The sequence below is a fragment of the Fundulus heteroclitus genome, chromosome 22 (genome assembly GCF_011125445.2).
Source record: "Fundulus heteroclitus isolate FHET01 chromosome 22, MU-UCD_Fhet_4.1, whole genome shotgun sequence".
Classification (NCBI taxonomy): domain Eukaryota; kingdom Metazoa; phylum Chordata; class Actinopteri; order Cyprinodontiformes; family Fundulidae; genus Fundulus; species Fundulus heteroclitus.
This window is the reverse complement of record NC_046382.1, coordinates 29,885,367-29,902,163: the sequence shown is the minus strand read 5'-3', so window position 1 is coordinate 29,902,163 and position 16,797 is coordinate 29,885,367. Positions and strand designations below refer to the sequence as shown.

Here is a 16,797-nt window from a genome sequence, read left to right as displayed (position 1 = left end):
AAAGCAAAGCTGCCCCTCCTGTGCACCACCGGCAACCGACAGAATGAAAGCTGCTGCACCTTTTCCTCCCAAAACAAACGTGTTTTCGAAACATTTCCAAAAAAAAACATTCTGTCATGGTATATAGAAGCTAAAGGTATGTAACAAAATCACAATAATACAGCCTAAATCACCTCAGATCACCACTTTTGTTGTGATGGAGCAACTAAACTCCGAGTTTGAAGTTTCTCTGAATTTTGTTATGAATTAAGCCACTCTAACCTCATTTTCTGTTTGTCACTTTACAGCACAACAGAGCAATAACGCCTGACCATGATGCAAAATAAGTTTTCTGTAGTTGATGTTGAGTTCAGGGTCACTGCAGTTTAGCTACAGACGACTTTAAATTTTTCTGATTCAAACGTGGCTGGTAAAATGTGCCAATAGTTGAATAGAGATTTAGAAGATGCATGCCTCACCCAACTAGAGGTAAATTTGTTGTGAGTTTCAGTGACATCATGTCATTCTCTAAATTGACTTATACAATGTTCTTAAACACTCATATTTAGATTTCTTTTGGTAATTGGCATCTTAAATGATCTTAACTGGTTTAATTTTTCTGACTTTACGTTTATGCATGTGTTGTTGTTGTTTCATTGCTTTTCCTCTAAGATGGGTGGTGCCTACATTTGTGACATCTGTGCAACCACTCCAGTTCTATTTTATTTAAAAAGAAAATGTGAATAAAGCATGTTTTTTAAAGCAAAAAAGCTGCCATGGGATTCCTAAATGCAGCAAAAAAAAACATATTTTCTGCAACGTATTACCTTAGCTCCAACTCTTGTGTTTGTTCAGTGTTTTTCTCACCTCGCTGCTGAACGTCTACTGGTCTGTGGCCATCAATCAAATGCTAGATGCAGCATACCTCTCCGGCTCTGCCTTTTGTAACATGTCCTCTGAGATCTGCTTTTTCTTTTTCTTTTTTTTTTTAATCAAAATGCTAATGCATGGCTGTACATCATTAGGATTTTCCATGCAAAACAGTCTTGAATGTAATTTTCATTCAACTTTACATGCAACCTTCAACTTTTCTACATTTGAAAGCTTGTATTCATAACCTGCTTGTTTGAGCGAACCCCAACACTTAATTGCTGCCTTTCCTATACCGATTACATGTTTTTCATTTCTCCTTAGCAAAATCATCAAATCCAAAGAAGACGGGAGGCGCGAGTAAAGCCACCCCTACCACCACCTCCACACCTCGTTCTCGGGTGTCCAAGGATGCTGCGGCCCGGTCTGAAGGAACAGCTGCAAAGCCCAGCAGGAAATCGGACCCTCCAACTTCTTCGTCTGAACCTCAGAAAGCCTCCACAGAGACTCCTAGTCAGCCTGAGGAGTTAAAATCATCTCCACTTTCCTCACACAGCAAGTCTCATCCATCCAAAACCTCTGGAAGCAAGACAGAGGGACCTCAGGTTGCGTCTAAACCTGATCTAAATGACATTGATTCAAGGGAAGAGACTCACAAAGTTGTAGCTCCTGAGACTACAGACCAGTCGTCTCATATCAACCAGACTACAGAGGACACCTCCTTCACAGGAGGAGAGAAAAACAACAGCGCACAGGGGGAGAAACGTGAAAGGACAGGAGTGGAGGAAGGAGAAGATGTGGAAAAGCAAAGAGAAACAGATTGTAGTAAAGACAACGGCTCAAGGTAAAACTTCATATTTATTAGGGGTGTAAATCACCAGCGTTATTATAATATGATGATACATTGATTTGTTTGGAAGATGATACGATATTTGCAGATATCACAAAGTCTGTTACCACTTCCTATCGACACGATCGATATGATGCAATGTCATCTAACACTATTATTTACATTGATATTGACTCACAAAAAATATGATTTGACCATTTTAATTTTAAAGCTCTTACAGGTATCAGGCACTTAAATCAAAAACAGCATTTGTCTACTTTTAACATGCTTATAAGAAAAGTAATAGATCACCTGCTCACTATAGTCTCGTGCCTGAATTTCAAAATGTCTTAAATGTCTTAAAAATGTGGATATTTTCATTTTGCATTGGATCGTTAATTATTAAATGGATATATCTGTTGCTCAATGTATCATTACACCCCTAATATTTATCTCCCGTTCTCTGTGCCAGTTTTTGTTTTTCTGACTGCACAGTCCTAAAGCCATCACATTAATATTTCATACTCTACTAAAGGTCTTCCATATAGTCTGTCTCTATCGATATCTCTATCTGCAGCAGTAGGGCGTCCAGTGAGACACCTATTCTTTCTAATGCATGTGTTTTTATACAACGCTTACATGGTCACAAAGGGCCCTTACGCTTAAGGAGATCCCTCAGCATGATATTTCACAACACTCAGCAAAATACTTGTTTATTCTTTATTTTACCGAACTTTCACAAACTGAAATCTGAAAAGTGTGGCATGCATTTATATTCAGCCCCATTTAGTATGACGCCCCTAAATGAAACCCAGAACAACCATCTACCTTCAAAAGTTACTTAGATTGTGAATAAGGTCTACCTGTGTATAATGTAATGCCAGTAATAACCCAGCAGCTCTGCAATGAACTCAAGAGGTTTGATTGAGAAAATTAGAGAACAATCTGCCTCACGAAGACCAACGGACACAGCAGACAGGTCAGGAATAAAGTTGTGGAGATGCTTAAAGCAGATTTAGGTTATAAGACAATATCCTAAACTTTGAACATCTAACAGAGCTCTATTCAATCTGTCGTGTGAAAATAGAAAAGGGATGGTACCCTTGTAATACGCCTGTTTTCACTAAACTAAATCGACAGGCTGTGCAATAGGAGCATCAGTTAGAGAATCAACCAGGAGGTCCAGAGTACCGCTGCAGGAGCTGTAGAGCTCCACTTATCAGACCACCCTTGTTTTCTTCAGTTTCTTGTTCATTTCAATGGCCGGTACAACTAAAGGAACATTTGTTTGGATAAATAAATAAAATAATAATAACATAAGAGTTTGATTTCAAGGAGCAATAAGAGACTTTTCCCCACTAGGTGGGGTTTGAGCACTGTCTGTAGACCAGAACAAAATGTGTGACCAGATGCGCTCTCTTTACCTCCACTCCAGCTTCAACCTGACCCCTCCTGTCCCGTCTCACCCGTCGCCTCCTATGCACATATTTGCAAAGTATAAATTCACAGCAAAACAGCCCCACCTTTCACAGGGACATTTCTAGTGAAGAAGTAAATAATAACTTTAGAATGCAGTTAGCAAGAGAGTGATCTGATCTGATGGGCGTGCTCTTCCATTCTGTGCTGCTGGTGGCATTTTATGGGCAGGGAGTGGCTAAGTCCTGAATGGCAGCTGTTCACATGGACATAATTACACGTGTGGCTAGCCCAGCTATGTAGACAAGAGCCTGGAGAACGACACACAGAGATGGTGTGTGATGTCAAACCATAGTACACAGGAGTTTTTACTTTATTAACTTAACTATTAGTTTTAAGAAGTGCAGGTCTAATACATTTTTGCCCAACATATATATATATATATATATATATATATATATATATATATATATATATATATATATATATATATATATATATATATATATATATATATACTACTTGAACTATCCTAAAAGACACATGAAGTTTGGAGGTCTGTGGCGATTGACTGCAGTCAGGTTAGGGGTCCTACCACTTAGTGGCTGAGTTGCTGCCGTTTCCAATCGCTTCCACTTTGTTATAATACCACTGAGAGTTGACTGGAATATTTAAGTTCACTGAGGTCCTGAGGCGACCCATTCTTTCACTGTTTGACTGTAGAGACAGTCTGCATGCCTCGGGACGTGAGTTTATACACCAGATTGGACCAGAACAAATGATTTTAATCATTCAAATAATTTTAAAAGCATAAAATAATAAAATGAACTACTAAATACATAACTGACTCAAATGAATAGGAGGGGGCAGCGTATTTAAACGCTCTCCTACCCAGACTCTGGGAACAAATGTATGATGTAAAGCTTGGGCGAGCAATCTACACTGGGTGGGGGTGAGGAGGGGGGAGGGGGGGGGAGTGTCTAGTCATAACAGAAATCTGGTAAGGAGGAAGTAGTCCCAGTATACATTTATGCACAAAAAGGAGCATGTGTGTCTGTCTGCAAACAGAAACGGAAGGAAGACCAGCAGCTGCATACAGATGACAGCGGTGAACGTGATATCCACAACCAGTAATAAAACGTAGAGCACAATGATACAGCGAGTCCAGTGTCGTGACATTTTGCTCAGATAATTTCATAAACAAGTTATCATAGTCCAGAAAGGGAAAGAATGTTGCTGAGATCAAGTAATCTCAGACTTGCTGAGAGAAACGGGCCTCATTTCTGTATGAAAACCCCATTGGTTTAGACACGAGTTTGTTAATGTTCTCCTTGATGGAGGTCTATCATCTGTGGTCATGCCAAAGTTACTTATAAGAATTGACCGCCTCAGTTTTTACCCCATTTGCAGTTTTATTTGTAGAGATAATAAATGGTTGTGATGTACCTCCTGAGAACATGACCTTAGTTTTTCCTCCATTTAAAACTAGTTTAAGCTGAGTCAGATGCAACTGAACCTGATTGAAAGCCGTTGAAGAGCTTTTAAAGTTTAACCATTGGAAGAGCAGTAAAATAGCATCCTCTGCATGAAACATTAGACGTGGCTTATAATGGGCCCTGATAAACATCATTAACATAAGTATAAGGAATAAAAGTGGTCCAAGGACCAAGCCCTGGGGAACACCCTTAGTTATAGGGAGACGAGAGGAGCAGGATTTTGCCATTTTTATACTACACTATGTGCTTTCAGACAAATTTTGTACCAGACTAACTAGATAAGCTTAAATACAAAAGCCCTGTTAAGAGAATATTGTGACCTGCTGCCAACGCTGCAAAAACGGAACTAGAAATAAGTAAAATGTTCTTAAAATTAGTGTATTTGTCCTTGATTTGAGCAAGTAAATAAGATGATTTGCCAACGGAATAAGATTTTTGCACTTAAAACAGGAACAATTCATCTCCATCATCTTATTTCAAGTGCAGGATGTCTAATTATCTTATTTTTGGGGTCAACATACTCATTGCATCCATTGGCAGATTATATTATTTACCTGCTCAAATCAGGGATAGATAGGAGCAAACTTTAAGAACATTTGACTTATTTTTAGATCCGTTTTTGCAGTGAATTGCTTTTGACAGCTCGCCGAACACAGCAGTAGATAATCTCCTATCATCTAAGGACTCAATGATATCATTTAACACCTTGGCAGCAGCTGGCAGTAGTCGTACTGCACTGCTTCCTAAAACTATAATGGTGTGAAAAAATACCTCATTCAGATCTTAAAAACTCTCCAAGTTGGTCACAAACAGGTTCTTCCAAGATTTCTGCCAGGATACAGAGCTTAGAGATCGGTCTGTAGCTATCACCAACACGACGATTGCCGCTATTCAGCAGAGCCAATCTGCGGATTTCCGGAACAGAAGTGTTGGGGATCACATTGTTGATGAGAGACAAGTTTAAAAATAACTTTTATCTTTCATTTTCTTTCTTGAAAGAGCAGCGAGAAGAAAGCCATTGTTAAACGATCGCCGTTTTGTAAGCCACATGGAGCACATAACAGACGTGCTGAGATGAGATGTGAGATTAAACTTTGTGGTCTACATGCAGAATGCTAGGTGTGGTGGAAAGCTAACACTGCATACGAGACGTGGTGCAGGGAACAACCTGCTGTGAGGATGCAGGTTTTCTTTTCTTTTAGCAGAAAGAATGAAATTAGTTAAGGGGAAAGTGATTTTTAGCTAAATACTGGGCATTCCTGGAAGAAAACCTGCTAGGTGTTGCATTATATTTACGGCTGGTTTAGAAGTTCATTTTGCTGCAGGCCAACAAGCCCGAACAGCTAGTCAGAGCTTCAGTGGAAAGGTTCCTATTAAAGCACGTCCATGTGTTAGTGTAACCTTGTTAAGGTCTTAAATATAATTAAGACTCTCCATCCAGTCTGAGCTCGAGCTTTTTTGCAAATTTAAAAAATTTTCGTCTCTAGATTTGCGAAGTCGTTCCAGAGATGGGTCAAGAAGCTTTTTTTTTTTAATTAGCAGCATAAGGTGGTTGTGTAAAGTATTGAGCCGATTACACATGCAAATGCACATCTGAGTACCGTTTAAGATGTTCCTTCTCCTTCACAATGATGCCGTTCTGTGTTGGTCCATCACTTTGACTGCCAATAAAACACAATGACGTTTGTGGCTGGAACAAAATATACCAAAGTATAAGTATATGAATTATTTTGCGAGGCGCTTTTAAATAATGAATCAGTTAATTAATGGTCTGCGGTTAAGTTAAGGAGCCAGGACGTGCCACAGAGGTCTGATCGCGCTGCCTTGTTGTTAACATGTGCAGGTCAGCAGAGGGCGAGTCAGAAAAGCCTCAGGGCCTGAGCGTGAAGACGGATCAGGCTGAGGTGACCGTCATCCCCGACAGGCCAAGAGACAGCCAGACCAGCGATTCTGACTCGGACGGGCCGATCCTGTACAGGACCGACGATGACGACGACGAGGACGACGAAGATGACTACACAAACAGTATGACGTTAATGTAGTAACACGTATATGAATATGACACAGCAGCAGAGCTCGTGACAGAAGCCACAGTTGTGGAAGGGTTTTTTTTTTTTTGTTGGGAGCAGCTGATTTTTATATATTTTATATATATTTTTATATTTTAGATATCTGCATTTATCCAGTTAAATCATGATCTGGCTTTCCTGTAAACAGCTTTTTTTTTATTGTATCAGCTGTTTTACACACAGACATTTTTCTCATTACCTATGTGGTGATACATATTTTTAACAATTATCAAATAATATAACTAAATGCAACCATTAAGTCCCTCAAAGAAACCTTTCAGTTTATATTTTTTCTGTCTTACAAAGAGTCTTTTTAGTCGTTAGATGTGTCGCTTGCAAAGCTTGCACAAATAGAAAACTCATGCACACTTGTCTGCTCTATCAGTACTGCTCAAAATGTTAGTTAATTGTTAATGTCAGCTTTTTATCTCGTGTTTTTTTTTTTTTGTCAATCTCCGTTCCTCTGTCAGGCTCTTTGGCCAGCAAGATCCGCCGACGCGACACCCTGAACATTAAGCTGGGCAACCGACCCAGCAAGAAGGAGTTGGAGGAGAAAAACATTCTGCCAAGAAGCTCGGAGACGGAGAGACACGAGCTCCGCCAGCAGATAGGCTCCAAATTAGTCAGGTAGGAACACAGGCGCACAAAAAGGATGCTGTGAAAATGTGGGTAGGTGCTACCTGCCACGGATTCGGCTCGGCTGCGGGCCAATAGCAGATTGGTAATTATTTAATGATGCAGACGTGGGTGGTGTAATAGTACAAATGGTACGCAGGAAAGTACTGAAAACGATGGCGAACTGCACTGGATTCATTGTAGTTAACAACAAAAGATGTTAAATGCATTTTAAAGGTGTTGGTGTTGTATTGATTTTCCTTTCTGAGGTCAGGGACGTGTTTCGGTGATGCTCTATTAGCACCGTGTAAAACTCTACCTGGGCACAATCTTCTTGTTTCAGACGCCTGAGCCAAAGACCCACCACAGAGGAGCTGGAGCAGAGAAATATCCTCAAACGTAAGTTTATGAAACGCTTTCCTAATCTCCATCATGTGAAGATTAGGGCAGGGTTTAGGGATATTACTGATGGACTCGGGCTCGCAAACAATCCCACTTCAAGCCAGCATAGCGCCAAATCTACAGAAGAGTTGTTTGTTGAATGTGTTTTCTGTCCTTTTCCACTCGTTCCCTCCGAGTTTCAGCTCGGCGCATAAATCTGAACGTGTAAAGAGATTTTCAGGGCTACCTTCACACGTTTAGCTGCTGCGGAGCAAATCAATTCACCCGAAGCATAGAGAAACTCTGCTTTCAAAGACGATGAGCTCAGAATGGGAGTCGGCTGACGTAGTCCTGTAACTTCATTATGTAGTTCTGTTGTGTAATAATACACAAATTAAATCACTGAAGAAAAAAAACATCTTGACAATGCTAATGTATTTCCTCTGCTGGCTGTGCCAAAGGAAAACACGGTTTGTGATCATCATTTTCTCGTAGTGATGAATGAATCCAGTTGCTGGTGGTTTGCTTTATGCAGCTCGCTTCACATCCTCACATCTAACCTGCTGTTCCTCCTAAATCAGATAAATTAGACGGCAGCCACTTGTTCCTTCATCGCATGGATAGGCACTCATTGTTCTGCCATTTTTAAAGACACTAAGCAGGACTTGAATCCTCCAACATGAAGATGGCTGAAGTTACTTTGGGTGTTTTAAATAAGTCTGGTTCCTGTTTAAAGGGACATTTTTCACGTGGAGTCGTGCACCTCGGAGTCGTTGATTTGCTGTAAGCGGCAGACGGTTTGCTTTAGGGCTTTTGAATCGGGGGAATCTCTGAGCGGAAGCCAATCACTTTACTATTTTATTAATTCAGAAAAGTGCCTGGCTCATAATTAGCTCTCCCCATCCTCAGTTGTTACTGGCTCTTTTGAGTAGATGCAGACAATAACAGTGGAGAACAGGATAAGAAAAGGCTCAGCTAGGCTGTTATTATCCAGGTGTTTTCACATTTAGAGCAACTTGGCCACCATCGGGTCATATGTGCCCCGGCTGGGTCCATGGACGATGAGTCTTCAGACATAAGATCATTTGGCAAACCAGTCTGGCTTTGCTTTTCCAATCTGAAAAACAAAAGGACTTGATCAATACGCAGCGGGCACATTTGGAGCATATCTGATCTTGAGCTTCTCATAAAGTTGAACCTTTTTTCAGACTTAAGTTGCACCTTTTCACCTATTTCTCCTCTGTACTCCCTCTCTGTGAGCTCTACAGATATTTATTTGACATATTTTATCCAAATGACAAGAACGGTAATACATTTTATTTGTAAAGCACCTTTCATTCCTGGTGCTCCAGGGTAAACCAATAAAAACAGTTAAAAAAAAATGAAAACGCATTAAAATAAAAGCTCATGGATCCATGGGAAATGCTTCCCTTTGATTTAATGTTGTTGACATCATCTTTTGCTTTATGTAAGGTTAATTAAACTCTGCTGCACCTGAAGCCCTGATGTGTATTTAGTTATAGGACATGCCATGCTGAATAAAAGCAGAAGCTTGTCACAGACGGGATGGGAGGTGAAATGATTCTGTTCCTTTCTGCGTGCAGAAATAAATGAAGCTGAGGAGAAAGAAGCCAAGCAAGAGATTAAAAGGAGACTCACCAGAAAGGTACTGTAAACACTGAATACGCAAACACGCCGCCAGCTGTCTCATTGGTTTTACTTTACAGAAATAAGCCGTGAACGTTTGGCTTCTGTGGACAGATCAGCTTATCTAGGGTTGTAGAAGTTGGAGCTTTGGATTTTACCCTTCTCTAAAGACATCTTTATTAGAGGTTTTAATAAAATGCCTTTCCAACACTAACGTGTATTTTCATCATTTCTTTGTTTTCGTCTGTGCGTGTAGCTGAGTGTGAGGCCCACAGTGGCAGAGCTCATTGCTCGGAGGATCCTGCGGTTTAACGAGTACGTGGAGGTGACGGACGCCAAGGATTACGATCGGCGGGCGGACAAACCGTGGACACGGCTGACTCCTGCCGACAAGGTACTGCACTTCATTTACTTCCTCTGTGTCTTTTTATTTTGAATTTAGTCTTGTAACACCTTTTTTTATTAGTTTTCTATTAAAAGTCACATTGTGATATATCCTGAAAGGATGCCCGTTACAGATGTTGGCGCTAAAAAAATTAGCTTTCATGTTAGGCAGATTTGTAGATTAATGGATTACCCGACCAATACATCTACTTCAAATATTGGCTTTTGCAAAGAACATAGAAACACATCTATGTTTAGGCACAACAGCACAAGCCAAACTTTCACTCTTGTACTGAGAATAATATGAGATAATTGGGCAATAAGTTTTCTATATTTACTTAACACACCTGCTTTGTGTAAATAGCCTGGTAACACAATACGGCTGTTGGATGTTTTAATCACAATTCAGCGTATGGGCTCAGCCTGCCCTCTGCTGGTGACGGTGGGAACTATCCACCACATGCAAAGTTCAGAAATTGGGTCACATTGATCACTAATACACCTCATTATAAGAGATTTGGATCAAATGCAAAAGCAATTCCAGGACTGCAAAATGTCAAATGGATTGTTGCCGACGCTGTGGGCCTAATCCCATCTGACCAAACGGTTTTAAGGATTAAAATCTGGTGTATTCTGTACTTCAGAAGGATTTGCTGTCCCCACCAGAACTGACAGGCTAGTTTCAGTTGTAATACAAGGATTTCAGGACAAAGAATTTTAAATAGTTTTGTGTTTTTTAGGTGACTCTATCCATCTTATTTGTTATTTGTTCAGTAGGCTCAGTGAATAACTGAATTAGAGTGAGGTTGAACCTTTTCAACATCTAAATAGCCGTGTTATTAAAACAGGTATCAGAAGGAGGAGTGGGGCAGTAATTGGCAGTAGTGTACTCAGGTTTTCATTGGATCTATTTATTTTTTAATAAAGGTAGGAATTAAATGTGGGATGTTTTTCCTCAGGACAGCTAATTAATGTAAAGCAGCTCCTGCCTCAGGAAAATATACTTTAATTCAATTTGCTAATACCATGTTATGCGAAAACCTTTTTCCTGATTTAGGTATGGTCTAATTGCATTAACCAAATGATATATTTAATGACCTCTTTATTACTCCTCTGTTATATTATCAGATTATAAAACAAATGGCTAAAACAGGACTAAAATAAACACCACAAACAGGAATGTACCTAGTTCTTTAAATGCTAACCTTTTCTAGTTCACATTTTTATAAATTTGCAGCAATAAGTTGAGCAGATATATTGCACCCTTCAGTTATTATAACCTCTTGTAAAAAGATCTAACAAGCTACAAAATAAAATGTGTTATATTGTTATAATCTCACTCTGAAACGTTTTGAAAATCCAGCCTTTAGTTTTGTACACTTTGATGAACAATCATCCCACGAAATGTAGATATTTATATAAAATCCTGTGCACTTCAATTAACGTAACCCCTGCCTTTCATAGCGGTTACGACCCCCTTCTGCCAGCAGGGGAGCACTTTCTCCTCTGGGTCATATAAGAAGGGTTGGAGCATACAGAGGGGGATCTTTGACCAATCTTCTCTGCATGGTCTCTCTAGAACGTCCAGATCCAGGATCCTTTCACATGTTCTCCTCTGCTCAGCTCATGCCACACGTCTACTATACGATTTAGGTCTCTGGACTGAGATTACACTGAAGGTTGATCTTCTTGTCTGTAAAATCAGTTCTGTGTTGATTTGGCCATGTGATTTAGGATCATTACCAACAGAAAGACCTAACAAAGCACAATATTTACTACTGTTTTTTTTATTTTATTTTATCTAATATCGCCTTATATATCAAGGAGTTGATTTGGCCATACCTCTCTAACAAAGTTCCCATGGCCTTTGGAAGAGAACTGGCCCCCCGGCCTCACAGATGCTCCTCCATACCCAACAAAGGGCATGACGTGTTTATTCACATGTTTGTCCCTCATTTAACACCTAACCCAAAGGGAAAATCTTTCTCCGAACAATTCAGGCTAAGACTCATACGTTGTTCCAGTTAAACGGCTTGCCGTATTTAGCAAACTTCACCCGTACATTTGTTATAGTATGACAGACGAGGCTTTTTTCATGCCTCACCCCTCAATCATCTGGCATGTAGATGCTGTCTAATGGTTGTTATAGAGACTTGACGATGACACGTTTAGCTCACAGACACCAACACGTCTCTTACTTGAAAAGGATGCTCTCTTGTCTTTCCTATTTTGAAGACTGGCTAAAAGAAGTGCTGCGCTGTGACCAATCATATATATATACATATATATATATATATATATATATATATATATATATATATATATATATATATATATATATATATATATATATATATATATATATACACTCCGGGGAAATGGGAAGTTGGAGGGTTATTACCTAAAAGTTCCTCGACTCTGTCATTGTTTAAAGAAATAAAGTGTAAATAGAGAAAATGCTTTAATTCTATTTATTTTATAGGTATTGTTTGGGGTGCCAATTGGTCCTTTTAAAAAAAACAAAAAACAGAATTGTTTATGAAGTAGTTCTCGCCATAAGATTTTTTTTTTATTTTTTTTTACCCCAGTCAAGGAAAATAAATGTACTCAACTTGAAGGCTGGCTATTTTAAAATGTTTGTGGCAGATTATGATACTTCATTGAATGTAGATTTTATTTTGAGGCTTTTTAAAACCTTTTTTTCCCCCAGTGCTTCTAGTAAACATGTATTCATTTAGCTGATCTATGCACATTTTTATCAATTTATCAACCAAATCAATTTGGTTGATAAATTCATTTGGTTCCCATCAAAAAGCCCAAAGATCTGTCACTTGGGTTTTTTCAAGACACATTGTTTATTGAATCACTAGATAAATAACAGTTGCATTGATATTTGTTATATTTTGATAATATTTGAAATAAACTAACACAGAGCAGTAGATAATGCTGAAAAGGAACAGGAGTCTTCTCGTTAGTCTTATAAAGAGGTGCTTTAAATGTGTGTGGCTCCCTGCTGTTGTATTGGATCCATAGATAGAATGTATGAAAGGTCATTGAATAAGATCCCTGATGCAGCCTCTCTTCTAAAAACTCATTAACCTTTCAGAACTGGAGTTATTCTGGTCTGTATTTCAAAGACGTGCTGTTATCTCTCTGCGATTCAGGTATCCTTTTAGGATTTAAAGATTTTCTCATCATCACCTGTTTGTGTTTGTGTCTGTGTGCTCTGTCCCCCAGGCTGCTATACGTAAGGAGCTGAATGAGTTTAAGAGCCGAGAGATGGAGGTTCATGAAGACAGCAAACAGTTTACAAGGTACGCCTGCAGTCAATTTGTTCCCAAATTTAACCTGACTCTGAAGCTTCTTCAGCCATTTAGCTCAGTAAATCCTGAAGTCTTGCCGTTTATTAGCTCTCGCTGATCAATACATGTTATTGTCCTAAAGCGCTTCTCGCCATCCTTATTAAAGTCATGGTGGGTCAGCATCAGTTCATTACCCACCGGCGCTGCTTACCTGGAGTTCAGCTTTTTCTCTCAGATGTTATTAGATCTGTGCAGCATTAGCTTACTGAACAGATCTAAAACTCGCAGTTCAACCCTATAATAGCCAGCTTACGCTCATTTATAAAGTACTTTTCAGTAAGAGATGATTTAAAGTGCTGAATCACATAGTTAAAAAAGTTCTCTGATATCACACAAAACCACAATTTGTACAAAACAGAGCAGATGTGCCATGCGGCATCAAACACACGGTGGACATTTATCCTCTTTTTCACCTTTTTTTTTAAAAGATATATTTATTAAGCCTACAATCATAGACTACACAGAGAGAAAAGAAAACGACAAAACAAACATTTGGCCCATAAATATAATCGTGCTCAGGAGTCCCAGTCAGGTGTCAGCTGCATATTCGTAATGAGAAAAAGGAAATAGCATTTAGTACCAGTTTTGACTAGTACCAAACTGATAATATTACAATTTGAAAGCTCTTGTCAGGATTGTAGAAATATTCCACCCAATGTATGACCAAAAAGTTCCCATGTTTTAACAAGAAACATTATCTTCGTTGTATTTTGGGGGGAATTTTTTCAGTTATCCAGTTAAGGGGGAGACATTTTTTGCAACGTGTAAGATTACCTAACTCAGTTTTACAATCGATATTTTTCACCTTTTTTATTATAGTGGGGAAACAAATGTAGTGTTAATTATGGCGTCGTGTCCTTTTAGCACTAATTCACCAAATTTTCCTAAACATTTCTTTATTATGGAAATTGAATGTGTCCAATTTTTGGGCGGCTGATTAGTCGAGCCAAAAGTTGCTGATGTGATGCATTTTTAGGGTCATGAAGTAGTTTTTTTTTATTCATGGAATCAAATTTGGAAACAAATGTTATGATGCTACTTGTTAGAAATAAGTATTTTAGCAATTAGCAGAAATTATGGGAAATCATAAGGTTTTTCAATGCCTTTTTTTCTAGCTATTACATCTCAAGTTTGCTACATATTATGCCTTGAACAATGTTTTATTGTCGTTCGACCCGGCAGCAGCGAGCGTAAGCGGGAAACAAAGTATTATACCCCCTCCCACTGGAGCGATTACCTGCTTAAATAGTTTTAGATCCTTGAAAACGCTCTAAACGCTCCCAGGGTCCCCAGACAGTTATAAACAGGCCTCAATGATTTCAAACCTGCTAAAGTCAGGAAGCTGTGCACCAGTTAAGACTGAGATGGCTAAAATAATGCTGAAAATATTCAACTTATCTGAAATTCTTTGCCCTCTGGAGTTTAAGGAAGATTTTAAATAAATTACATGGAAATTTTTATTTATTTTTTCAGTTTTGTGAACTTGAGCAAATCACACACTATGTAGATTAACACCAGTCCAAACATTTCTCCAAATTATATAGATTTTAACTAGGCTAACTGGTACAAATGTCAATGTATATTATTTTACCGCACCGCTGGCTCGGAAGGCAGATTTAGCACTTTGTTGTTTCATGAGATGTGGAAATAGGCAAATGTTTTGTATTCAAACTCCATAATGTTACTCAAAATTGGCTAAAATATCAAGGAAATGTAGAGTGGAAAAGTACATTTTGGATAAACTGATGGATTATATGTTCATTTGTTAATTTTTTTTAATCCGAATATTTTCTGGTGGTATTTTTGTCTCCTTGCTTTTGCTTTTAATAAATCCGGCTCTTTTGCTTTTGTGTTTTCAGGTTCCATCGGCCATAAGTGCTCCCACGGCGCTCGGACCTCTCCCTGTCGTCTGCATTCTCGCCTCTTTTGTCTCCGAACCCTGTTGACATCTTTGAGACAGACACTTTGGTCTGTCAAAGCAGGGAAAGCCCAGTTTCTGTATATTAAGGCAACCATCTGGTTTAGACGAGCCAGGGTGTTCTCGGTCAGAGGACAGTAGGATGTTTTTTTATGTTACCATCACTCGAGTTGGCTTCTCCTGCTAAAACGTTCAAAATGTCGTCTGTGAGGAGGAACTGCAGCACCTGGAGATGCGCATTCATGTCTTTGACGACATCTGCAGGTGTGTCTTAAGGCATCGGCCACGTTGCGGCACCTATGAAACATTTGCACATATCTATTGTGAGAACAGTGCTGTGTATAGCTTGCTGAATAGGACCTCTTATTTATTGTAGAGTATCAGAACCATTGGGTATTTTTACTGCTTTTCTTTTTATCTGTTTATTTTTCTTCACTTCAGGGCCTTGTAATGAGAGGTTTCAGGGTGGAAAGACAAACAACGTTGCCTTTGTGCTTGCGAATGTGGCTCAGATGTGCTAGAGCGGCGTGCTTGCTCGGTTATGCCATAAGCTTACAAATGCCCATATATGGGCATCCTCCTGGAACAGGAAATTGAGACGGTCTGGGGAGGGGGTGAGGGGGTGTTCAGGATGATGTCAGTGGCTGTGGGACAGATTGCACAGGAGGGGAGGCAGTTTGTTCTGCAGGGTGAACTTTTAGACATGCGCCAAACGCCGCCACTAGAGGGCACCGTGTCCCAGAAGTTCCAGAGCCGGGATCCTGCCGCGTTTGTGGATGAGGAGTATCCTGCAGTTGTTACGTTTAAAGCTGCTGAAGCTTTCTGAGAAGTGGACACCCGGGGCTTAAACAGTGAAGTGTAAATGATATCAGCCGACTCAGACCCAGTTCTGCCTCCTCTGCACATTTTCTGATGCTACACGGTGACCATGAAAGGTTGTGTGTCCTGCGCCGAGCTGTTAGGTGCAAACCAATGATTGCAACATGCTTGCTTTGCTGTTTTGAGGATGTATAGTTTATTTCATTTACAGTTTCTCATTTAGGTCTTCTTGCTGGGGCGTCTCACTCAGAGGAGTTGGTGCCAAATCACAAACAGGAATTTAATTCTGGGTTGCCTTTCAATTAAAAGGTTAGCTTTTTTTTTCTGGAAGGCTATATAATGCTGGGTTTAAGTTTTGCCAACAATGCAGCCATCTGGATGTTATGTTTACCAGAGTCTCTACCTAGTTTTCAAATGCACTGCAAAGTCTGTGTATTATTATTATTATTGTTGTTTTCATTTTGCAGTTCTCTATGAAATTGAAGCTTTTCCTCAGTTGTCATATTTGATTTGCCACATAGCAACTTCAATATAATATTCTTTTTGTCAGTGTTTTGGCTCTTGAGTTTCTGGAGTAGAGGCCACAAAAATGCACACTATTTAGAAAAAAATAATAAAGGACCATTTCACTGCTATTTTTTTTTATTTATTTTTTTGGACCTCAAGACTACTTTAAATCAAGGTTTTAAACTGGACCTGGAGTGTTTAAACTGAGCACGATTCAAGGTGTTTTAGATGCCAAAGATGGCTTTAAAAACAGCCATGTTAGATTTTTTTTTTTTCTTTTCCAAAGACAATGAAGGTTTCGAAGCTCACAAACTGAGCTTTAACGTATCAAGTGTAATTAGAGTTATCTAAGGTTCCTAGAGGTTGAACAGGAACTGTTTCAGGTTAGTTTAAAAAACAAAAAACGGTAAAAAAAGCCTTTTGCCTTGTTGCAGAATCAGAATCCATAAACTGTAAATGGTTTGTGCTCAAATATCCAGAATGTTCTAAAACCGGCTCAGACATA

At 39.2% G+C, this 16,797-nt stretch overlaps 1 protein-coding gene across 4 annotated transcripts in view; it reads left to right on the top strand.

Annotated features, from left to right (window-relative positions):
- Positions 1 to 16,291, top strand: part of phactr2 (phosphatase and actin regulator 2) — a 73,652-nt gene extending 57,361 nt beyond the window's left edge. For all 4 annotated transcript variants that reach the window (XM_036126449.1, XM_036126448.1, XM_012864993.3 and 1 more), the window contains 8 exons: positions 1,174 to 1,693; positions 6,434 to 6,615; positions 7,130 to 7,286; positions 7,618 to 7,673; positions 9,260 to 9,321; positions 9,559 to 9,696; positions 12,924 to 13,000; positions 14,908 to 16,291. In XM_036126449.1, coding sequence (XP_035982342.1) covers positions 1,174 to 1,693; positions 6,434 to 6,615; positions 7,130 to 7,286; positions 7,618 to 7,673; positions 9,260 to 9,321; positions 9,559 to 9,696; positions 12,924 to 13,000; positions 14,908 to 14,923 — 1,208 coding nt within the window. In that variant the 3' untranslated portion in view covers positions 14,924 to 16,291. The remainder of the gene's footprint in view (positions 1 to 1,173; positions 1,694 to 6,433; positions 6,616 to 7,129; positions 7,287 to 7,617; positions 7,674 to 9,259; positions 9,322 to 9,558; positions 9,697 to 12,923; positions 13,001 to 14,907) is intronic.
- The last annotated feature ends 506 nt before the right edge of the window (positions 16,292 to 16,797 follow it).